Source organism: Alligator mississippiensis, chromosome 1 (assembly GCF_030867095.1).
Source record: "Alligator mississippiensis isolate rAllMis1 chromosome 1, rAllMis1, whole genome shotgun sequence".
Taxonomy (NCBI): Eukaryota; Metazoa; Chordata; order Crocodylia; family Alligatoridae; genus Alligator; species Alligator mississippiensis.
Window position 1 is genome coordinate 306,799,296 of NC_081824.1, and position 25,018 is coordinate 306,824,313.

A 25,018-nucleotide genomic window follows, 5' to 3' on the forward strand; every position below is an offset into this window, starting at 1 on the left:
CTCCTCGTAGGACCTGCCCTGCTGCCCCCTGATCATGCTAGGGCCCTACTCTGGACCCTCTCCATGCTGTCCACATCCCTCCTGAAGTGCGGCGCCCAGAACTGGACACAGTACTCCCAACTGCGGCCTGACCAGTGTTGCACAGAGGGGGAGGATCGCCTCCTTGGACCTCCTAACGGGCAGGACATGGGTTCCAAAAGCAGGGGTAGATTATGTCTTCCACATGTGGGATGTGGAGGAGCAACAGCCTTATTTATGCTGGGAACTCTTGACACAGTCCAGCCCATGGCTGAGTTGCTGCTGCCTTCACCTGTGCTCTGCCCACCTCAGCTGTTGTTCTGAAAGTGACAGCAGCTGGGCACTGTCTAGGAGCTCCCAGCGTGGGTATGCTGCCATGGTCTGAACCCTGCAGTGGCGCTGATGGTGCCCATCTTAACTTGATGCCTGACGGGGGTGCCCCTCTTGCCCACCCTAGTTATGTCACTGAGATGCAGCCCTGCGCAGTGCTGGAGGCTTCCCTTGGTGCCGGACATGGCACCTTTTTGTTCCGTAGAAACAGAGGAAAAGTGGGGCTGGAAGGAACCCAGGAGGCTGGATGTCCATCCCACTGCTCCAGGCCCAGGGTGACTGTCAGCTACAGCTAGAGAGAGGAGCCTGCCTTATTGCTCTTGACAAATGGAATAGACCAGCACAAAGTCCTAGTCACCTGGGCTGTAGCCCTGTGGGAGAGGCAACACTGACTGTGGTCTGCAGGTGATTTTCAATTGATCCACAGAACTGGCTGAATCCCTTCCACCCCCAGGGCTTTCCTCTTCTCCTCAGCGCGTGCTAGGGAAGTGGTGGAAAGGCCAGAGTGGCATTGATCAGCTTTCTCTGGCTGGGTCCTTCAAAAACCCTTGTGCCCCTGGGGCTTTGCACCGAGCACCTGCTTTTAACATAGGTGAAACCAAGCAGGACCCAAAGCAGCACCTGAAAGTAGACCAAAGGCTCCTCCTGGGGCTCCCAGAGGACTGCTCCCAAGGGCTTGCAAGTGGCAGAAGCAGCAGCCCCTCCCCCAGGACGCACCACCCTCCAGCTCCACAGCTCACACCTGGAGGAGGGGAGGGGCCAACCTTTCCTCCTGCCCTGTGTTTTCTCCTCCAGTTGGCTGGCTCGGAGTCCCCCCTCCCCCTATTAGCTGGCTTCGACACCCCCTCTTTTTTTCTCTTATTGGCTGGCTTGGAGACCGCGGGCTCTCCCTCGCTTCCAATCGGACGGCGGCGCTGGTTGCCCGGCTGGCGTTGCCGCGGCACGCGCGCGCCGGCTCCCCACGCCCCTTCCTGCCTCAGCACCCGCGCGCGCCGCGTTGCTAGGAGACAGGGACGCCGCCGGTGGTGGTGGGGGCGGGTGCCGGGTGGCAGCGCCATGGCGGGGCCGGGGCGGGACGTGGCCGGGCTGCGCGTGTGCCCGGCCGAGCTGCGCTTCCCGGACGCGGTGCCCGGCGGCCGCTACCGGGCGCAGTTGTGCGTCCAGAACCTGCAGGCAGGGACCCGCCGCCTCCGGCTGCTGCAGCCGCGCCAGCCGCAAGTGAGTGCCGAGGAGCCGCAGGGGGGTAAGGGGCGCGTGCCCACTAGGGGCCTGGGGATGGGCGGAGCTTCCAACCGGGGGCGGGGCCTGCAGAATGGGTGGAGCGTTTCAACCCCGGAGGCGGGGTCTGGGCGGAATGGACGCAGCGTTTCAGCCGGTAGGGGCGGGGCGGGTGTTGTAAGCGGGGGCGGGGCCTGGGGTGGGCGGAGCGTTCCAAATGTGGGCGGGCCTGGTAGGAATGTTTCAAATGGGATGGGCGGGGCCTGAGGGATGGGCGGAGCGTTTCAACCCTAGAGCCCGGGAAGTGGGCGGAGCGTGCCACATGGGGGTGTGGGGATGGGCGGAGCGTTCCAACTCAGGGGGTGGGGCTGGGAGCAGGGCGGAGCCAGCCGAGCGTTCTAGAGGGGGGGGGGGGAGAGGTGTAGGGTTCTAGTGGGGTGGGGTGGGGCTTGGGACGTGGGCAGTGTTCCGGGGGGGCTCTTACATGTGCTTACAGGAGAAACCCAGAGATTTCAAAAATAGGAATGGGAGGAGCTGGGGTTTTACAAAAAGGGGTGGGGGGGGGGCAGCCTCGCTTGTAATACAACCACATTTTTCTCCAATTAGAGAGAAACTAGAAGCTGTATTACTATGAGAAAGGGCTCATGTTTTATTTTTCAGTTTAAGATGAAAGAAAAAAAGCAAATATAGCTATTGGAATGTGCACTAATTTGGTAGAGAGAGAGAGTGTACTTTAAAAAACATGGGAAACTAGGCAAAAAAAAAAAAATAAAGGATGCTGTGTCACTAGTCCTGTAGTGGTGTTATTTAAATGTATGACTCTTATTTAGCTTCATAAAGCAAAAAGCTAGCCTTTGTGAGTGTCTTGACAGTTCCTTCAGCTGTCAGTCCTTTGAACACCTGGGTTACTATTACCACACCTGAGTTAAGGTTTTAACTAGAGCTCAAAATCAGTCTGCAGGGCTGTAAAATACAAGAGAGACTTTACTAGGTATGGCTAATAGCAACCTTTCAGAAGAAAGGATAATTTGAATAATGTAACATCAGAACCATTAAGAAGTAGAGAGGGTTTTTAACACATGTGGAGTGGAAAGAGTAACAGGAATTAGGGGGATGATAATTTATGATGTCAATGAACTCTCTCTCAGCACTACCTGAATAGAAATAACACTGCCCTTCCTAGGCAGTTTATTTTAAAGTTTGGAAGGAGCAGGAATCAAAAGGAGGGTGCAACTCCACTTCTGCACTCCTGCTTGGATCTACCCCTGAGTAGGAAACCAGTGTGTCAAAAACTGCTCTACCCTGCAGTGGGTTTTCTGAGTTCTATGCAATAGAAGAAGGCTTCAGTAGTTTCCTGTAGTCAAAGAACAAGTGAAAACTCAAAGCTGGTATTTTCTGAGGTGGGTCTTGCATCTGTGAAGGGCTGCCTTGAGTCTAAAAAGGTTGAGAACCACAGATCTGGATGAAACTGCCTGTTGCAAACCTGGGGTGTCGGAGAGCTTTTATTATTTTTCTAAAGTTCCCTGTAAGTGTATGCGACCGTTTAAAGAAATATGAACTTTGGACCATTTTTTTTTCCCCCAACTAGATCAGCTCAATGCATTTTGTGCCTGAAAGCTTATCCAAGCTCTCACCTAACTATACAACTGGTGCAATCAAAGATATTACCTCACCTCACAAATCTTAATTCTTGTTCCAGAGCAGTGAGGGTGCCAAGATCAGTCAGGATCTTTTTCTTTTTTTATCAGTGAATACTGCTCATGCTTTTTTCCCTATTTTCCTTTTCTTTGCAAGGTTCTTTGAAAAATTTAGCAGTATTGAACTTGAATTCTCTTATCTGCTTCATTGGAGACTTGAAAGATCTGCTGTTCTTTTTTTAAAAGCTTCCATTCTTCCTTCTTTTGTAAATGTTCCTTCTTTGGAGAAAGGAAGGGTGCTTCATCTCTATATACCATATTTCCTTGAATCTAAGACAACCCCTCATTAATTAGATTCTGTATATGGAAATTTATTTGTTATAATTTTCCAGGTATAGAATCTAGTTATTGGAGGGTTATCTTCGTTTGTTTCCTCCCCACACTGGTACAGCAGGGTAAGCAGTGGCTGGGTGGGGTCAGGTGGCCCCCTTGCCCTCTGCCTCACCTTCCCCTGCAGCCTTCTTGTCCCCCCTGCCACTTGCCTCCTCCCACCCCCAGCTCCCCACAGTCTCTGCTCATGACCCCCTCCCTATAATCTCTGCCCGTTTCTTCCCTGATCCACTCCCCACAGTTGCTACCTCTCTTCCCCTGCCCTTTACTATCAGTTGCTGCTCAGGCTGTCTTCCGTGTCAGGTCCTGGAGCACAGCTCTTGTTGGGGCATGCAGCAGTGGTGGATTGCTAATTGGCCAGGCAGGGAATGGAGTTTCCCTGTGCTCCATACCTGGAAGGGAATCCAGTCCAAGCCAGAGTCTAGCTACACCTGACAGTAATGGGGTGAGAAGCTTCAGAGAGCAAGTAGAGGGAGCAGGAGGCTGCTGTGTTGGCTGACTGACCTCAACCCAGGCTCAGAACCAGAGTCAGAGTCAGAGCAGCTGCCTGCCCATCCCCCTGCCTCCCCTCCCTGCACATACCTACACAAATCTAAGATGAAGAGCCTTTTCTCCCTATGCTGACTGGGGGGGGGGGGAACACACCTCTTAGATTTGAGTAAATGCAGCATCGATTCTTTTTAAGCTACTACAAGGAGACTTGTTAGGTTGCTGGAGGGATATTGGTAGAAAGGTTGTCACAGACCAGCTGGGCACTGAGTGTATCAATTCTATTGCAGGCCAACTAGGTGCTGTGAGGGTATCAGCCACTGGGCTGTTCAGTTCAGTTTTGGATGGAGGAGGCAAAGTTGGGAGTGAAGCAAAGGCAAATTTATTATAGCTTACACACAACAGTTAACAGAAAGATAAATGCGATAAGCAGATAATGCAGTATTAGAGAGCTAATAGTAAATAATAACAGATAATAACAACAGATAGATGGATCAATTCATTCGCAGGCCACCTGGGTACTGTGAGGGTATCAGCCACTGGGCTGTTCAAAACAACAGATAGACAAACATGGGTTGGCAACTTATCGGCAGTCCCTTGATGCCAAGTGATTCCAGCGAAGTCAGGTGTCCCTGATCGACGCTGTCGGAGAGATTACCGGGGAAAATCCCTTGATCAGAATCCGATCCTCACTCAAACCGGGAGTCCGGAGTCTGGGCTTGGAACAGCAGTGATCGTTCTGTTCCTTCCTTTCTTCTGGTCACCTGATGATGTGCTTTTTATACCTAGTCTTATGCTAATCTGTTGGCTTTAGAGCCACTCACAATCTTGCCCTATAGCTGTTACCCTATGGGATTAAAAGGTGTTAAAAATTATCATAAAAGGTTACTACCTAGGCTCGGGTTTATCCAATAAGCCAATTACAATGCAGAACCTTTAGGTTTGAAATTGACATTACTCCGCCTAAGCCCAGCCCTTTTAGGTTTCTCTGAATATGCTTTCTTGGGACATGCTTTCCTGGAATGTGTTGGGTGTGCCAGGAGGTTGGATCCAGTTTTTATCGTCAAGGCTGAACCCTGAGCAAAAACAGTTAGGTCAGCTAATCTTGCAGCTACAGCTTTGCCTTTGGGGCCCAGTCAGTTCCACGATTAATACAAACAGTTAGTTTTATCATTTTGGTTAAACTTATGACAGACAAGTTACATTTGTGGGTTACGAACTTAAAATTTTATATTAGCTAATATTACCTATTAGGCAAAATACCAAATGCCTCCAAGAAGCACATATTTATTGCTTATTAATCCCTCTGGTTCTGGTTGTCACAAATGGTGACCATAATGCCTGCTAGAACATCTCTAAAGCTGACTTTCCTTATCCATTATCATTTCACAATTATAAAGCAGCTTTCCAGCTAGCCACAGCTGAACTTTTTGCCCCTAATAGTGATTCTGTTCCACTTAGATCAATTTATTTCGCTACAGGTCTTCTCCCCAGCATCTTGAATAATGGAATAAACCCAGGTTACATGGACTGCAAGTCTGAACAACATTTATTATTACCTGATTAGTCACACTGTGCCATAAATAAAGTCAGTTGATTTCTGGCTTTTGGGAAACAAAAAGTCTAAGATGGTTTTGTTTGAAGATAATAAAAATGGACACAGTTGTGTGAAATCTCTTCCTTTCGCAATTATTTATTGTTGTGTGTCATTGAGTTAGTCAAATGTCTTTCATATAAGACTGATTAATAATGGTGAAGATTGGAATCTTTGGTGTTTTATCGGGTCATACTGGGAAAAAGTTTGTTTGGATGGAAGTGTTCAAGTTGAGTGTCACTTGTGGAAGACTCTGAGAAAGAAAGACTTGGTTATATTTCCAGAGATGATTAAACACTAGATTTAGCTGATTTCATCTGGAGATTTGTTTTATAGATACATCCTGTCAAAAGACAGTGCCTTTGTCTTGGGCTTAGTGATCCATGATGGATCACAGAAGCACAGCTATTATGGTAGCTATTAGATTGAAATTTGGTCTGTGATGTGTTTTGTTACGTTCTGGTTTCTTAAACTGGAAAGTCCAAGGTAATTTCATGAAGGAGAAAAGAAGGTCACTCACTAATAATTTGAGTCCTGTGAATATACTGCTGCCACAAATTTGTACTGATATAGCCTATCTGATGCTTAGTGCTTTAATTACGTTCCATGAAAGGGGGAGGACCTGGAGGATGATAAAGTTAGAAAAGTCAATTTTATGTATTCAGTTTCAGAATGGTCTTTTCTACCCCTTTCTAACTCCCCCATGGCTTTCACTGCTGTCAGTGGTTACCTGACTTAGGAATGGAAAGCACTCCTAAAATGGAGATTTTTCTGAGGCAGTATATTAAAAGCAAAACCTCAGGTAATGGTAAATAACTTTCCTTATTCAGCTCCTTTAGCTTCTAATATGCATGACCAAGTAATGCCATCTATGGGAATATAGCTAACAAAGCATTTTTCTACATATTTTATAGTTGGTTATTATGAAATATTCATATTTCCCTTGCACATAATGAATCTGCATGGCAGTTTAATTTAAACAGATTTTTATTCTGACTCTTGAGAGGAGCTGCATTGCACAAAGTACTAAAATTAAAGCATACTTACTTGCTGCTCCACCAAACCTAGCAGAAGGCTTAAATATGCATCAGGCACATCACACACTGTGCACATTTAGAATCATAGAAAATGAGGGTTGGAAGGGACCTCAGGAGGTCATCTACTCCAACCCCTTGCTCAAAGCAGGATCACCCCCAACTAGATCATCCCAGCCAGGGATTTGTCCACCAGGCCCTTAAAAAGCTCTCTGAATGGACATTCTACAACCTCTCTAGGTAACTTGTTCAAGTGCTTTACTACCCTCCTAATGAGAAAGTTCTTCCTAATACCTAGCCTAAACTTCCCTCACTGCAACTTGAGACCATTGCTCCTTCTTCTGTCATCTGCCACCTGGTCTACCTTCATCCTCTTTTGAACCCCCTTCAGGTGGTTGAAGGCTGCAATTAAATCCCCTCAGTGTCGTCTTCTTTAAACTAAATAAGCCCAGTTCCCTCAGTCTTTCCTCATAAGTCATGTGCCCCAGCCCCTCACCATTTTTATCACTCTCTGCTGGACTCTCCAATTTGCCCACATCCTTTCTGTAGTGGGGGGGACCAAAACTGAACACAGTACTCCAGATGTGGCCTCATCGGTGCTGAATAGAGGGGAATAATCACTTCTCTTGCCCTACTAGCAACACACCTACCAATGCAGCCCAGTATGCCGTTAGCCTTCTTTGCAACAAGGGCACACGGTTGGCTCATATTTGACTTATTGTCCACTGTAACCCCCAGGTACTTTTCTGCAGAGCTGCTGCCAAGCCAGTCAGCCCCCAAAATGTAATGGTGCATGGGATTGTTCCATTCTAAGTGCAGGACTTTGCACTTGTCCTTGTTGAACCTCGTGAGATTTCTTTTGGCCCAATGGTCTAATTTGTCTAGGTCTCTCTGAATCCTAGCCCTACCCTACTACTCCCCGCAGCTTGATGTCATTTGCAAACTTGCTGAGGATGCATTCTATGCCATCTTCCAGGTTGTTGATAAAGACATTGAACAAAAACTGGCCCCAGGACCCACCCCTGGGGCACTCCATGTGATACCCCCTGCCAAATAGATATCGAGCCATTGATTACTACTCTCTGAGCCTGATGCTCCAGCCAGTTTTCTATTTACCTTACAGGCCATGAATCCAGCCTATACTTCCTTAGCTTGCCTGTCAGAATGTTGTGGGAGACATGTCAAAAGCCTTGCTAAAATCAAGATATACCACATCCACTGGTTTCCCCACACCCACAGAGCCAGCCATCTCACTATAAAAAGCAATCAGGTTGGTCAGGCATGACTTGCCATTGGTGAATCCATGTGTGTGGGCTGGGCCCCGATCCCGCCGCCAAGTGCGAGTCGGGGTGGGGGGGCGATCCGCGGCCCGTCTTTTGCGCACGCGGGCTGTGGCCAGCAGCCCGGGCACGCAGGGTTGGAGAAAACCGGTGGCGAGCTAGAATTAGTCACAAACGTGTAGTGGTTGATTGAAAAGATTGTTTACTTACACCCAAAAATGGTAGTGGTGTAGGCTGGACAGGTTTCCAGGCGCAGCTCCCGCTTAAATCCTCGCTAGAGGACTATGACAAATTCGGTTGCTCCCACGGAGTTGTTTAGGCTCCGTAGGTTTGGTTCAGTTCCCTGGTCCCCCGGAGTTGTAGTTGTTTAGGCTCCGTGGGTTCGAAAATTGGGTTTACAGGAAAGGGATACGTCTTGGATTGCGATCGGTGACGGGGAGAGGCTAGAAGCGAAAGTTCCGCGGGTTCGGTTATTAAGCTTGAGAGAGGCACGTTGGGTCCGCAAGGGTCTGCAGCGCTTGGAGATCTTCACACAGTACGAAGCCTCCTCCTCCTGGTGAGTTCTATCTCTCTTTCCAGTTTTTTCTCTCTCTCTCCCTCTCCCTCTCCGACTTGGGCGGAAACTACCCAAGCCTTTTGTACGGCTAGCAAGCCAATAGCTAGCCGCCACATGTGCCTACATTTGGAACTGGCCAATAATGTGGCGTGAATCCAAATACAAATGGCGGGAACTCCTTTGCAACGTGCATCACTAGTATGCAAAAGAAATGCACCCTGCAAAGAAGCTGTAATTTGGCGGGAAATCCCCCGTTTCACCAGAGTTCTCTCTCGCAGCAGAGAACTCTATCGTGCAAAGAAAGCTACAGTTGGAGGGAAAATAATTTAGCAGTGCCGAAGCGCACACAAACAAAAAACCACAACTTTGGGTTGTGACACCATGCTGACTGTTCCTAATAGGGGTGCACTGATAGAGATTTTGGGGACTGATACCAATAGCCAATTTTTAAGGAGGTATATTAACTGACACCAAAAAGGAGGTATATTAATTTTTAAGGAGGTATATTAACTGACATCCAATTTCCAGGGCACAGGCTGGAGCTGCAGTTTGTCTGGGGGGTGGGAGAGTCTCCCACTGCTGCATGCACCCCGGGTGAGCGGGGGGCATGTGATGCAGATCTGCTTGGGGAAAGGTAGGGGGGTTGCAGCTGCAGGCTGGGCCTGGAGTCAGGGCTGCACTGGGGTCTTCCCGGAGCATGAGGGCTACACTCCCCTTCCTCTCCATACATGGGCATTTATTGGTCAAATTATCGACCATATCAGGCGTATTTCCAATATAATCAATTTTCTTTATATCGGTGCCGATCTGACATCGGACCGATTGTATCAGTGCACCTCTGGTTCCTAATCACCTTCTTTTTCTCCAAGTGCTTAGAAATGGATTCCTTGAGGATCTGCTCCATGATTTTTCCAGGGAGTGAGGTGAGGCTGACTGATCTGCAGTTCTCTGATTCTTCCTTTTTCCCTTTCTTAAATATGGGCACTATGTTTGCCCTTTTCCAGTAATTCGGCACCTCTCCAGATCACCATGACTTTTCAGATGATGGCCAGTGGCTCTGCAGTCTCATCAGCCAACTCCCTAAGCACCTTGGGTGCATCCCATCTGGCCGCATAGACTTGTATATGTCTAACTTTTCTAAATAGTCCCTAACCTGTTCTTTTGCCAATGTTGGCTGCTCTCCTCCTCCCCAAACTGTGCTGCCCGGTGCAGTAGTCTAGGAGCTGACCTTGCCTGTGAAGACTGAGGTGAAGGTGGCATTGAGCACTTCAGCCTTTTCTGTATAGTCTGTCACAAGGTTGCTTCCCCCATTTAGTAAGGGACCCACACTTTTCCTGATTTTTCTCTTGCTACCAACATATTTATAGAAACCCTTCTTGTTACCAGCTCCAGTTGTACTTTGGATTTCCCGACTTCATCCTTGCATGCCTGAGCAATCCTATTTTTGTCCAAACGTGCCCGATCCTATTTATTTGTCCAAGTTTCCACTTATAAGCTTCCTTTTTGTGCCTTAGTTTCCTAAAATGATAAAAATTAAGAAATGGAAAAAAAATATGTAACAGTTAAAAAAAAAAAAAAATCATCTGTATACATTTCTAAAACCCAAATGGGCACACTAAATTTAAAAACTACTGATGTGACTCAGTGTTTAGGAACAAGCATTTGGTAAGATGCAACTCAATGATTTCTGCGCTTGATAGATTTACCAGAAATCAATGAGACAGAAGCCAATAGGAAAAGATGAAGGGTAGAAAATCCCAGAAGTGTCCCTAGACAAATGCCAATGTGATAATATCAGCTCTCAAACTAACTTCTGTCCCAGCCGCCTGCGGAGGGTTTGGAATTGAGAGTATGGTCGAGGGTAGAAAGGTAAGATAGGTTTATTGACTTAACAAAAACACAACTACATGTAGTAACAAGACAAACAATGACAGACAAGAACAATTCACGTTGGCAACTTATTGGCAGTCCCCTCTGATGCCTGATGTGCAACAAGTTTCTCTTTCCACAAATTCAGTGAAGTCAGGCGTCCCCGATCAGCGCTGTCGGAGAGGTACCAGGAAGGACCCTGGTATTCAGTCCTTGGGCTCCTCGAGATCCATGGGCCCACTGATCCAGGTCAACAGCTCTCTAATCCTTTTCACAGAGTTGTATCTTCCTTCTGAATGATTTCCGGATGTTTAGCCAATTTATAGCTTCTGAACAGCACTGATAATGTACAGCCACTCAGTTTCCTTTTACTTCAACTGTCCTTACACTGACTAATAACAGTACAAGCCCTGCATTCCTTTGATAAGGTTAATTTTAACTACACCACAGGGCCTTACTACTTCAAGGCTTTGCTAAATTTACTAGGCCTTACTTTATACAAGGCCTGACTACATCTTAAACTTGAATTAGACTCTTAGCAACAACATACAGCTTAATATCTACACAAATACAGAAAAACACTTGGTCTACTCTTCATAGAGCCTTCAGCAAGCACCTTTATCACACAGACATAATTTCAGCTATCACAAACTTCATCTTCTGGGAATGAGGAGGATGCTGGGACTTAGCTTAGTTGCTCTGCATACTCCTACCATGGGGAAGGCTGTATAGAGAATAAGGGCAGGGGAGAGGCATATTCTACCTTTTCAGGGCCTTCAACCAGTACCTATGTGATGAGCTTCCAACCCCCTTATTCAGGAGACAGAAAAGGAGTCCTGGGTCATTCTCTCTTCATTCCTGGAAAAGGAAGGCAGATCCACTCTCCCCAGTCTTGTTTTTTTGGGCAGCAGCAAATATACCAGAGATGCCTGTTTTCTGACTCAAGAAGACAAGTGCATTGTGTTGCATGTGGTGGATAAACCTAGTAATCATAAATAGGGACCTAATGAAATTACAGTTTTGCAGATTTTGTGAAAGGCAGTGCCTGCAAAATCCACGGAAAAACAAAACACTTGCTGAAAATAAAATGCTGGCTCCCTGAAGGGAGCCAGAAGTTCTCAGGTGCTTGCAGCAGCCTGCTGGGAGGGGAAGGGGAGGCTGCCTGCTCAAAGGGCCGCTGGCAAGATGGTTGCTCCTGCCTCAGCCACTGATTGTATCTGAGGGTTGCCTGTCTTGTGGTCCCGCCCCTCTCCTCTCCATCAATTGACAGGGGTGAGATGGAAAGGCTGCATGACAGACAGACCTTGCAGCCAATCAGTGATGTGGGGTGCACTAGGCCCACTTCAGCTAATAAGGGGTGTGTGTGGGGGGGGTGAAGAGGGGGCTGCCACAGTCTGCCTGTGAATTGGCTGCTGGGCCCTGCGTTCTGCCTGTGACATCAGTGGGCGGCTGCCTTGAATTCGGTTGGTCCCTAATCATAAGGCACAGAAATACTACTTTGTTAAGTTTACATTTTGCAGAAATTGTTGGCTTAATACTGTATCCTGCCATATTACCAGGGAATGTTTTCTATTTGCCAGTCATGAATAGACAGTGGAATTACAAAGTGCTACACATATTAACGTTAATTACAGAGCTAAACCTCTATGTGTGATGTTGAAAATGGTCCACATATATCCAGATATTTATCTATAAGTATTTAAAACTTATTGAAACATTGCTTTTTTTTGTAGTTTAAACTTTTTGTGGACAATCCAAATAAATCTGTTGCTTCTGGTCTTCAAGTTACGGCTACTGTGGAATATCATCCTGACTGTGAGGAAGATCTTCTAGATCGACTTCTGCTCTTGGTGGAAGAAGATGTCATTGATATCCCTTTAATAGGGTATGTTTTCTAAAATACATATAATGGGACTGCTGTGAAAGGGAAATGTGACAACTATTATATCCATCTCTAATGATATAACTAATTTTCACCTGAATTTTGCAAGCAAATGATAACTTTCTTTGTAAAGTCAATGCTTGTAAGAATGACACACATGTAGGAAGTTAATTGTGGTGATGTCCCCAATTGTTGACCAAGGATTTACATTTTGCTTCCTGGTGCTCTTTTTGTTCCTTTTGAACCTGGTGGAGATATATAACTAGATTGGCTGCAGATGGTGTGTGGGAGGGAAGGGGTTGGGGGACTTCTAGATAAAAGTGGGTGTGGAAACCATAAGTAGAGAAAAAAGGGGACTGGCTGGTGGAGGCATGTTCAGCATTATTACATGTGAATTCTGAGAGGGGAAGTAGGGAGACCCAATTGTCTTCTTGGTAATGTAGAAGGCATTGGACATACTGTTTGAGTATCAGTTGATGACAAAATTGACCTGTCTTCTCAATGCAAAATTTAACAGTTCAGAGATGATAATTTCTAGTATTGAATACTCTACTATGTCTCTTGTTTTTTTAAACTGTAGCTGTCTGAATTTTAACTTCAAAATTAAGGAGTGACTAAGAGTTTTTTTCCCCAGCCCAACATGGTGCTATACAGACTCCGAAAGCTGACTTACAATGAACTGCCTTAGGTCCTGGAAGTTCTAGCATGGTCCTTGTACCAAACCAGCTAATTAGTTCTGTGGTGGAGCAGTATATTTTAGCTTGGATCAAGTGTTATGAAGACGCAGCTTCCCACGATAGCTTGTTCAGAGCTAAGGTGTGTCATGTAGACAAGAACTAAGAAGTTTCATAGTGGACATTGAAAAAGCTATTTCTGTTTGTCTCACTGATAGCAAGACATATCTTAATATTATTTAAATCTGTATGAGCAAGGTTGTACTTGCAGAATGGTCTGTAGCTAAAGAAGGGAACAATAAATTGGTTGTCGGAGTAATAGGCTATTGAGTCTATACTAGATTAATATTTTTCTTGTAGTGGTGTTTTTTCTTTTTACCTTCCTTGCATGAATACTAGATTTATTTAGGAAAATAATACAAGTATCTACCTTCTGGAAATTATTTTAAGTACCATACATAAAAAAACTTAAAAAAAAAAAGTTTTTTCCCCTTTCAAAATTTAATTGTCTCTTATAGGGGAAAAAATCTATAGAGCAATGCCAACAGCTCAGTTAGTGTACCTTGCAAGTAAAAAATATGGTTGGTGGTCTTTGGTTAAACCTCGCTCCCCTTTTTCTTCCAAAGGGTAATGTAGGTTGTGAAAGGATGATATTTTTTTGATGAATGACCTTCAGTTGTTCTATTTGGGGCTATAGTATACATTACAAAATCATTGATGCAAACCTGGTTTGGAATATACCATAATGCAAGTTGTGAGAAAATTCAACCTAGTGTGTGATTTTACATAATGTGTAAAGTAGGTAATATGTTTTTACCAAAACATAATTTTATATAAAAAAAGTTGGTTTTGTTGAAAGTGAGATATGTAGACCAGTGGGTTGACCTTAAAGTTCTCAGAATTTTTTTTGAGATTAAAAAGTTAACTAATATATATCTTCATTTTATTTTATTTTGCGTCAAAGCAATAATGCAGAATGTGAACTATTATTACAGAGTAGTAATACTGTTATTGTTATAGTTTAATATAAGAATATATAACTTTAAAGAACATAAAGTGCTGAAACTATTTATCCAATCTAAAAAGAGATGTTTCATTTAGAACTAAGTAGAACAGTGATTCTCAGTCAGGGTGCCATGAAATCCTTTAAAGGTGCTGCAAAACAGCAGTGTTAGGTGTGATATGATCCACAAGATAAACCCAAAGTTTTCAAATAGGAATCCAAAGTGTCAAAAATGTCCTGAATTGTTGCAGTCTTTCTGAGGTCTTTGCAACAGAGCAATTCTTCCATTTTTTTTTTGTAGTCAAGAAAAGAGTGAAAGGTAAAACCTGTCATTTTTGAGGAATACCTTTAATCTAACATGGTACGCCTTGCGTCTGAAAAGTTTAAGAAACACTGAAGTAGCATCTGTCCTCAGTGATTTTAAAAATAAGATAAAAAAGAATGACATGATATAGTGAAAAAATAATAAAAAGTGAAGAAACAACCTCTGCATAGAATTCTGAAGCCACTTAAAAAAAATTGATTCATAGGAAACTTTAAATCCTTCTGCATCAGAACAGAAACAAATTGAAAAAACCTGAAATTTTCCCTGAATTGGAAATTCTCACTCTTTGACCACATTTGTTCCATTTTTTGGAGCAGCTGGGTTGTGGGCGGCCAGATTGGGGCATCACCCTGGGTCTGGAGAAGCAATCAAGATCAAAAGGAGTGCTCAGAGTCTGAGGAGTCTAGTCAGAGGACAAAGGGTAGGGCAGAGCATGGAGTCAGAAGGCCAGTTAGGTCAGGTAATCGAACGATCAAACTAGGACAGGGGCGGGCAATTATTTCGGGTGGAGGGCTGCTTACTGAGTTTTGGCAAGCGGTCGAGGGCTGCATGGGTAGCCCTGCCCCTTGACAGGTGCTCTGTCTCCTGATTGTCATCTTGGGACCAGAAGTCCTTCCCCTAACCGCTGACCTTTGCCACCGGAAGTCCCTCCCCTTGCCCCTGGAAGTACTCCTTTGGGGAAGAGGGTTTGCCATCTTAAGGAAAAAAAACCAAACAAAATTGCATACTAAAAATCAAACACCCATAATAATATATTTTTATTTAATTAAAAATATTTTTATCCTGATTTGTGTGCATTTGTGATGTATATGCAGAAGTGATTGCATATGGGGGTTTGTGGGGATGTATGGATATGTGTGCGTGTGGGTAGGTATGGGAGCCACGTAGTGTAGAGTGGCTGGCAGGTGGGCAGGAAAGTGGGGAAAGTGGCGGTGGGGGAGTGGAAGCAAGCAGGAGCGTGAGGTCTGCACCGATGTCCTGGGTCCAGTGCCAGCAGGGCAGTAGGAGCGCAGGGTGTGGGCTGGCAGAGATCTGTGGAGCTGGGTTGAGCTGCACCAGCAGGAAGAGGGGGGAGCTGACCTGGCTCCGTAGAGTCCCTGCCACCCTGTTCTGGGCCCCACCAGCGCTGGCCCTGACCACACGTGCCCTGTACTCGCTTGCGTGGAATGAGCTGGTGCTCGGCGCGGGGGAAAAGCAGTTCTTCCCCCACCTTCCTGTGGCTGGTGCCCCATGCTGCAGCTGATAGCAGCCTGTGCGGGGCTGTTCTGCCTCTCTGCTGTGTCACTGCTGCTCCTCGGAGCAGTGGTGGCAACGGAGAACCGGCACAGGCAGCCCCACGTGGGCTCTGAGCGGCTGCAGCATGGGGCGCCAGCCACGGGGAGGGGGAACAGCTGGTTTCCCCCTGCGCTGAGCACCAGCTTGTTCCCTGCTGCCACTGCTAGCCTAGGCCCTACGCTGGCTTTGGGCTCGCCTGTCGGGGCTCAGTTGTGGCAGCAGCAGCTGGGCAGAAGCTGCTGCTCAGCGTGGAGTAAAGTGGCCCTCCTGCTTGCCGCTGCTGGTCAGTGTTTGCTGCAGATGCCTGTGTGGAGCTCATGCCACGCTAGGTTGTGGTGCAGCTGCTCCACCACCACCTCTGTGCTGCTCAGTGGCTGCTGCCATGCTGGGCAGCACAGAGGCAGTGGTGAAGCAGCTGCACTGCAGCCAAGCGCTGGGTGGGCAGTTGCAGCAAACAGCCTGGCAGCAGCAAGCAGGAGGGCCACTTTCCTCCGAGCTGAGTAGCAGTTTCTGGGGAAAGAGCTGGTGCTTAGCATGGGGGGCAAAGTGGCTGCTTCCCCTCCCTGTGGCCAGCGCCCTATGCTGCAGCTGCTCAGAGCCTGCATGGAGCTGCCTATGCCTGCTCTCTTCTGCCATCACTGCCCCATGCATGGGCAAGCAGCTGCAACACAGGGCGCCAGCCATGGGCAGGGGTAGTGGAACTGCTTTTCCCCTGTGCTGAGCACCAGCTCATTTCCTGTGGGTGAGCCCTGGGTGCAGAGTCGGGGCTTTATGCCCATCCCTGCCTTGTATCACGGGGTTGGGGTGGGGTACTGGGAGTGAGTGGTGCGCAGGAGGCAGCAGAAGCTGGGCAGGAGCGTGTGGCCTGTGCCAGTATCTTGGGGCCAGTGCCAACAAGGCCCTGAGCAGGGCAGTAGGAGGTCCCGGCCAGCATGGGCTCTGTGGAGCTGGGCCAACTCCCCCTTTCCCTGCTGGTGCAGCCCAGCCTGGCTTCACAGACCCCTGCCAGCCCATTCCCTGCACTCTTACTGCTCTGTTCTGGGCCCTGCCGGTGCTGGCTCCAGAACATTGGTGCAGGCCCCACGCTCCCGCTTGTTTCCACTTCCCCCTCCCTCCCCCACTTTCCCTGCCTCCCCCCAATCCCCACTTCTTACTTGAATTTCTTGTGCCAGTGAAGCCACAAACAGCTCCAGGGCCCCAGGCCAGAAGCCCCTGCTTGGCAGCGGGGTCCCTGCTGTTGCAGGAGCCTGCCGTGGCTTCCCCTGGATCCTACTGTCACTGCCTCCTGTCACCTTTGACAGGAGCCAGGGACAGATAAATATTTATTTTCTAGGTGTTTTTTTTTTTTTTTTAGGGGCTCCGCGGGCTGGATAGAATGGCCTGGCAGGTGAGATCCGGCCCTTGGGCCATATTTTGCCCACTCCTGAACTAGGAGCTGGTCAGGGAGCCAAAGGGTCAGGCTGAATTTGGCATCTGTGGACAAGCTGGGTCAGGTAGCTGGAGAGTCTAACAGAGAGCCAGTAGAGGCATGAGCTGAGGACAGAAGTCTGGCTACAAGTTGAGTGCTGTTGCCTGGCCACTTTCTGTTCTGGGTCAGGCTTTTTTTTATAATATATATACACAGGAAAGTGGAGAAGGGTCAGCTGTTCCTGACTGGCTATTCCAGTGGTAGGGCATGGGTGGATGACTAGGCCCTGGTGGAAATTCTAACCACCTATGTCCCACCTCACTGCTCAGCTGGGGAGGTGGCAGACTAGGTTGAGCAACTGTGCTGGGCTAGTTGAGGTCCTGAGTTTGAGGTTGTAGTCTGACAAATATAGCTCAAATGTTCTTTCTAGTTACTGTCTGCTTAGAAGAGCTAAAACTGTTAAAAATGAATGTTGCCAGTAACAGTATCTTTTGAAGACTGTGGCTTTTGAAAAATCAATCTTGTATTAAAGTAGTACATTACTACGTTTTAAAGCAGAGCATTAATAGAAACCGTATACTTTTAATTGAAGGTAACTCAATTCTGTATGTTTTGCATAATACCATGAAAAGGACCTGGTGTTTGCTGGAGTAACTTGGTCTGCTAAATTGGTCTGTTACCTGCTTCCTATATTTTGTTTCCTTTGATGGTGATTGAATGAGAAATACTTTACCTATGGGTTTATCTAGTTTGCTGTTTTTCAATCAGTTGCCTGTACAGTCATATAAAAGCTCAATTTTTAGAACCATCTACTTGAGTCTCAACACTTTTAATACTGCCTGAGTGGGTCTCTAATGTTGTATTGATGGAAAAACTCTTATTCACTAACAGGTCTAATAAGTAAACGTGACGAGATCTAGTCCTTTGATAATAAGTCGTGTAATGTCTTCAATTAAGTCTGTCTGCTATACTAAAGAACCTAATGGTTGTAAAATGAAACATGCCGAAGTAATGAATCACCCAAGTTAAGGTTGTCTGCGCAATGTTAAAGTGGAGTCCTATCATAGTAAATATTACTCTGTAAAAAAAAAAAAAAAAATGGCATTTATAGGGGTTCCATCTCCATTCTCTTCCACTGGGGCAGATCTAGGATTTTGAAGAGGAGGTTGCAGTGAAAAGCACAGGTCATGAGGCTGGCAGAGGAGACTGGCGGCAAAGACCAGTACTTTCACTGGGTGTGACTATCCCATTGCCCCCCTATCCCCTGGACTCCTCTTCTTCTTCAAATTTAAGTAAGAATCTTGGCTGTCTCACAAATAAATTGTTTTTCCACACTTTCAGCCATGCAAATGTGACCCACTCTCTGCATTTAAACTGGGTAATTTGTATCTTCACCGAGGTTTTGAAGTCAAACTGTATGTTTGATTAGAACTGTGGAGCACCTGACTTTCCAGATTATGCTTTCCATGGTACAGATTTAATATTAATAGAGCTTGAGAAATGTTTTTGTTCCTGCCAAAACATAAATATTTGGATTTTGAAAACTTTCTTTAAAATATTTAAAATTTTTCTTTGAAAGAGGTGAAACCAGTTTTCTTCTCACACTGGAAAATGTCACTCAAAAATATACCCTAACTCCCCCCGCCCCCCCAATAATTTAGTAAATAAAAATCAGTTTATTGTTTGAAGAAAACAAGAAAAATAATTGGAATCAGATATTTTCTGCAGAAATTTTCATTTTAATAAATTACTTTTTATTTGGAAAAAAATGTATTGAACAAAACATTTGAACAATACAAAAAAAATGGCTTCATTTATTAGATAAATTGGATAATCAGCTATTAGATAAAACTACCGAAAATCCCTGCTAAAGTGACTGATCTATACAGACATTCAACAAGCTGGGTCAAACTAACGTGATGCCTCTTCTGGGTGTGCACTGCACTTGGTGTGGGGATACCCTGAGCTGAAAATAAAGGGCTATTTTTCCCCCCACATTGGTAAGCAGCCTCAGATGTTAACCTTCCATGAAAATTTGTTTAATATAATGTATGTTTAAAAAAAACAGTGTAGACAGAAGTGCAGCTCCCAGCTGTAACTCAGAAGGATTTTTGCAAAGTGTTCTGAGTTACATTACCCCAGACAAAACAGAAGTTCACTATTGTTTCCAGGGCTGGGAGCCTGCAGCCAGGTTCCCGTAGCAATGGCCATGGCTCTCTGCCAGTGCTCCCTGTTTTCAGAATGGGAGGGGGGGAAAGGCAGCAGAAGGAGATTGTTCTTGGGGCTCCCTAGCCAGTGCTGAAGGATGGGGTGGGTGAATTTGAGCCCCCTTACCTCGGAAGGGAGGTTCCAATACACATGTCCCACCCTCCAGAGGGCCTGAACCCCCCCCCCCCCCAACTGAACTCCCTCAGCTCCTTTTCCCCCCCTTCCATTCTGAAAACAAGGTCAGTTTCGGAGCTTCACAGACACATCTTACAAAAGATGCTATATTTTGAAACATCTTTATTTGATACTTCATGCAATGAGAGGTCAGATTTTCACCTGATTTGGCCATTTTTAAGCTGTTTGCAGACGTGCACTTGTGTTTGGTCACAGCTATAAACTGTCTACACCCTAAGTGTAATATTAAATTACTCTCCATGTAATGTAGAGAGTGGTACTTAGCTGTGTTAGTCTGAAATCAGGCAGAAGGCAGGGAAGGGTGGTACCTTGTAGAAAAAACTTGTTCAGAAAAGCATAAGCTTTTGTAGATGACAACCAAAGTGGGATGTTGCTATGAAAACGTATTCCTTTCTGAATTTAGCTCCAAAGGTGCCTATAGACACGTGGAGAGGCTGCTCCAATGTCCTGTAATTAGAGCATGTTGGAGCAGATTCAATAAATCAAGTCTGCTGGAGCATGCTAATTATTGCACTTCAGCAGCCTCCACATCTCATGTATCAGCATCCCTGTGCTTCAAAATGGTGGTGGGGGTACTTTAGTTAAAGTTTGTTTGATGAGCTTAAGTTAAAGTGCCCCCTCTGCCATTTTGAAGTGCAGGGATGCTGATATGTAAGACGCTGCACGCGCTTTGGGTTGGGGTCTTCAGCTGCAGCTATAAGCGTGCCTGATTCACAAATAATGTCATATAGTCATGGAAAATAACTTTTCTAAATAGAACTTAACAATTTACATTTTTGTGATAACCTAGCCAGGGACCTTAGCTGTTGGTCAGAGAGTGCAATTATTTTTACAGTAGTAAAACAGAGTATGTTATTTTTAGATCTTGGTCCAATTTTATTCCTAGCATCATACCATTTACTATAAAGAAGCTAAAGCAGGTATTAATTTGATTTAGTATGTCTTAGTCATATTAAAATGATAATATTCAGTTCTGTGATTCAGCTGGAGAACTGATGACCTACACTAGACAGAGATGCAGCAATTACACTGAAATTCTGATTTGACCAAACATTTGTTTGATTTGTTATTAAAACATTAAGCATAGAGTCATTAGAAAGTCATATAACTAGTCATGGCTTTTCAACTACTTGACCTTTCATCTTAAAACATGCATGAATTTTAATAGTCTTGTCTGTTAAAGAATCTTATCTGAGTCAGAAATTATCTTTTTATTTATATGCATTAAACAAGAGGTGTAGCTGGTTCATGAGCTGAATTAGATAAGATTCTAATGTATCTCATATTTCTGAAGCAATTTCTTAGATTATAGCTTTTCTTAGATGAACTGGAAAATATTTATAAAGGTAATTTTAAAGGGTTTGTGACAGGAGGCCAGCTCAGGGCCTGGTCTCAACATTGGCCTGCTCTGCTGTCTGTGTGGGGCTGTCCGCCCAGACTCTTCTGCCATGGCTTGCTATTTAATAAGTTGATGTAAAATGCAGGAGGCAGCCCATTTTAATGTCCTGATACTGAGGGTGATATACATGGCTCTATACAGTCCCTACACTGTACCCCATTCCTACACTGCGCCCCATGCCTTGCAGATGGCATCCTCAGTTCATATCTGCTCCGGCCCAAGGCCAGACCAAATTCTGTCCCTTTGCTGGGCATCTAACTTTCTGCCCTTCTCAGGCCTCGTATATACCATCTCCTCTCACAGGGCCTCTTCCACTCCACCCTCTCACACAGGGCTTCCTTTCATACTGCCCCTCACTGGGGCTCACACATCCCGCCCTACTGTGTAGCCTTTTGGGCCCTCCTTGGGACCTACCCTAAATAGCCCTTTAGGCTTTTTTGCTCACAAATTCTAGCGGGTACACATGCAGCCCTACTTTTCATGGCTGCCGGCCTCCTGTCCCACACTGGGCTGAACTCAGCCACTGGCCCCTCTATGGATCACTCTCTGCCCCCTCCCTGGGGTTTCTCTTTCTGTCCCCTTGCTGGGGCCACCAGGGTCTTCTACCACCCTGGCTCCTCATTTGGCTTGTCCTGAGCCCTCCTTTCTGAAGGCTACAGGAACTCAGCCTGTCTGGAGGCTCAGGTGCCTGGAGACATGCCTGCCCCCTCCCCCCCCCGTGTCTGCTTTCTAAATTACCCATCAGGTAGTGGGAGCTGGGGGCACCCTTACCTGCCTTTCACTGGGGAGGCAACTGGCCTGGCATTTCTGGGGAACTACCACGCCACAGGCAGTCCCACCAGGTCATCCTTCCCTAGCAGGGTGCAGTTTTACATCTTACCCAGGACCAGGATCCTCCTACGATCCCCATAGCTCCTGCCCTTACCTCCAAGATGTTCTGACCAGCAGCTCAGCTGGGAGATGTTTCTCAAAACAAAAACTTGGGATCATTTGGTCTTGAGAGAGACAAGACTATAGATCAACTATGATCAGGACCTTTTTTGCAAACTTAGGCCCATGACAAATGTTATGCTTAAAGTGTGATTCAGCTAGTTAATCCTGTCTTAAGTAGTGACCTGGCCACATGTTAATTCAATTAATTTGATAAAATGAGGATAAGCCACAGAGTTCTTCCATAAATTATGTTTAATAACTTTGGGTGCCTGTACACAAGCATGGAGGCTGCTCTGACATGGTGTAATTACAGCATGTTGGAGCAGACTCAGTAAATTGAGTCTGCTATGATAGCTATGGATTAATCAAGTCTGCTAAAGTGTGGCAATTACCACATGTAGCAGGGCACTGGGATGTGCCTGCTCCTTTAAGATAACAAACTGCCTAAGAGGCTGCTTGCAGGTGTTAGGGGGGAGCTAATGAGGGACTCACTTGACCAGAAGAGGGCTCAGGGTTGATCTATATAAGCCATGGGTGGGCAATTATTTTGGCTGGAAGGCTGCTTAATAAGATTTGGTGAGCTTTCAAAAGCCGCATGGGTAGCCCCCCGCCTGGTTGCCATCTTGGAACTGGAATTCCTGCCCCTAACCCCTGACCTTTGCCACTAGAAGCCCCTCCTCTTGTCTCCTGGAAATATTCTTTTGGAGGTGGGGGAGGGGGATGGTTGCCATCTTAGAAATAAAACAAATAATACACTAAGAGTCAAACACCTAGAGTAACATATTTTAATTTTATTACAAAAAATATTTTTGTGTCATGATTTGTGTTTACATACTGTATGTAGAGGTGATTTACATAATAACTCAAAAATAAATTCTTAGTTTTATATATTGTGTGGTTGGAGAGTGTGTGTGTGTGTGTGTGTATGGTGGGGGTGTGTGTGTATGGTGGGTTGTGGGGGGGTGTGGGGAGGCACGGGGTATGTTGGGGGTGTATGGGTATGGGTGCGTGGTGTTTATGGGGTGTGAGGGGGTGTGGGTACCCCCCCCCATACTCCTGTCATGGGCTCAGCCCTGCAGGTGGTGGCAGCATCAGGTGGGTGCACTCAAGGTGCTCATGCCCAGCACTGGCGCCTGGTAGTACGTGGCTCCAGCCAGCACTGCATATTGTGGCGCGGAGCACAGTTTCTGCTGGGCTGCATCTATCACTGGTGCTCCCTGCCATACATTTGCAGTTTTTGTCCTCGCGTGCCACTGGAGGGAAGCTCCATTCACTGGAGCCGGCTGCCTTCACCACTCCTTGCTGCGCAGGTCCTGGACTCTGCTGGAAGTGGAGGGGAGCCCTGGCCCCTGCTTCCCCGCAGAGTCCTGGGACCTTCACAGCAGGCAGCAGCGGAGGAAGCCAGTTCCAGTGCGTGTAGCTTCTTCCTAGTGGTGTGTGTGCGTGGTGCAGAGCCACAGCGATAGAGGCAGCTGTGCTCCTTCCTGCAATGTGCAGCAGTGGCTGGAGCCACGTGCCGCTGGGCACCAGTGCCTGCACTGGGAATGACTCTCCCTGACTGCTGCTGCTGTGTGCCACGGGGTGGGTCTCCCCTACCTGGGTGTGTGGGGTGGGTGTGTGGTGTGGGTCCCCCCTTCCCCCATTCTCCCTCACATCCATACCCTGCCTACCTGAGGTCCATGCTGCCGCCAACCCCCTGGGCGTGGGCGCTGTGCTGCCACGAGCCCCAGTCCCTGCTCTGCATTCCTGCTCAGCTGTAGCTCCCACCCCTGCCTTTTGTCTACCTGCTGCCTGGAGCAAGCGGGACGCTGGGGGGAGCAGGTCCCCTGGTGGCTGCAGCAGTGGCAGCAGCAGCCCTTCCCAGAAGCTGGGTGCTGGCCTGGCTGGGCCCTTTTGCCCATGGTGGTGGGAGTGAGGCACAATAGGGTATGTTGGTGGGGCAGGGCATGTGTACATGAGCACCTCACTCTCACCCTTGTGGGCAGAAGGGCTGAACGGGGTACAATTATGTGGTGGGCACTGCGGGCAGGATGAAAGTGCCTGACAGACTGGATCTGGCCCTGTATTTTGCCCACCCCGATGTTGTCCCCAACAGACGGTGTGAGTTCATGCCCGGTGCGCTCTTGCCAATGAACACACAGGGGTGGAGGATCCAACTTAATCTTTATTGTTTCAAGTCTGCGCAGAGAGGGGTGCTTGGCAATCGTTTGCAAAGCAAGCACGCCGGTTACTACCTTTGGGTACCTTTTATACATATGTTTGCAAGTGTATCGCTCAGTGATTGGTTACAAGCCACTGACATAAGACGTTCTCTACTGAGCATGTCTCTATACCTATGTTTTAGCCATGTATTTCATTTACATACATATATGTTTCATTAACATACTTTTGCTCTGCCCAGGGGTGTGATTTTTAGCATAATAATGAGACCTTTTTCTGAACTTCTTGCTATCTTACAGGTTTCAGGGAGACATTATCCTGCTGGTGTTAGGGAGGCATTCCAGGAACCCTCCGCATCCCACACGCTGTGCTCTGCAAGCATCTCTTAACACACACATACCACACCCCTCCCAGCATCTGCAAGTTGCCTTAAGTATTCAGTTAGATATAGTTTGCAAAAGCTAGATATTACATAAAAAGATTACATCAAATCCCCCCTTCAAGGCTATGACCCTATGAAATGGAACCATAGTCCTCGATCATTCCTTTCAGCCTCGAGAACCGTTTTGCGTCTTCTCGGTTCTTCTGGATTGGATCCATGACCGAAGGTTTCATGAACATCACTCGGTTGACAGGGGTAGGTATCAACTTCTTGAGTGAGTCACAGCATATAGGTACACACTGCACCCCACAACAAATCATTAAGAAAATACATATACCTGCTACAATTAAAAGGAACATCTGTTTCAACCATGAAAAATTAGGAAGCCAAGAAGTAAGCCACGAAAAATCAAACCCATCATCTTGTTTGTTATGTGACAGAATGTCCTGTAACTTTTGTACCTTTGACTCTATTAGCTTAGAATTATCTGTCAAATTGAAGCAACACATCCCATCGAACTCTTCACACCCATGGTTGTCTCAGTAACAGATAGTCTATGGCTGCCCTATTCTGCAACGTAGCCCCCCGCAGTTCTTTCATCTCGGTGCTGAGGGCAGCTAAGGCCTGTGAGGTCGTGTTCAGGCTCTTCGCTAAGGCGCAGGCCACTTTACTTATCTGACCATGGTTGCCTACTGCCAGGGCTGGTAAACCTACTATAGAAACTGCCAAAGACACTGCCTCAGCCTTACTGAGGAGGTT

At 46.6% G+C, this 25,018-nt stretch overlaps 1 protein-coding gene across 1 annotated transcript in view; it reads left to right on the top strand.

The window, feature by feature from the left end:
- Positions 1-1,404: 1,404 nt before the first annotated feature.
- CFAP47 (cilia and flagella associated protein 47) overlaps positions 1,405-25,018 on the top strand; it is a 773,444-nt gene continuing 749,830 nt past the window's right edge. The window contains exons 1-2 of the mRNA XM_059724382.1: positions 1,405-1,566; positions 12,149-12,300. Coding sequence (XP_059580365.1) covers positions 1,405-1,566; positions 12,149-12,300 — 314 coding nt within the window. The remainder of the gene's footprint in view (positions 1,567-12,148; positions 12,301-25,018) is intronic.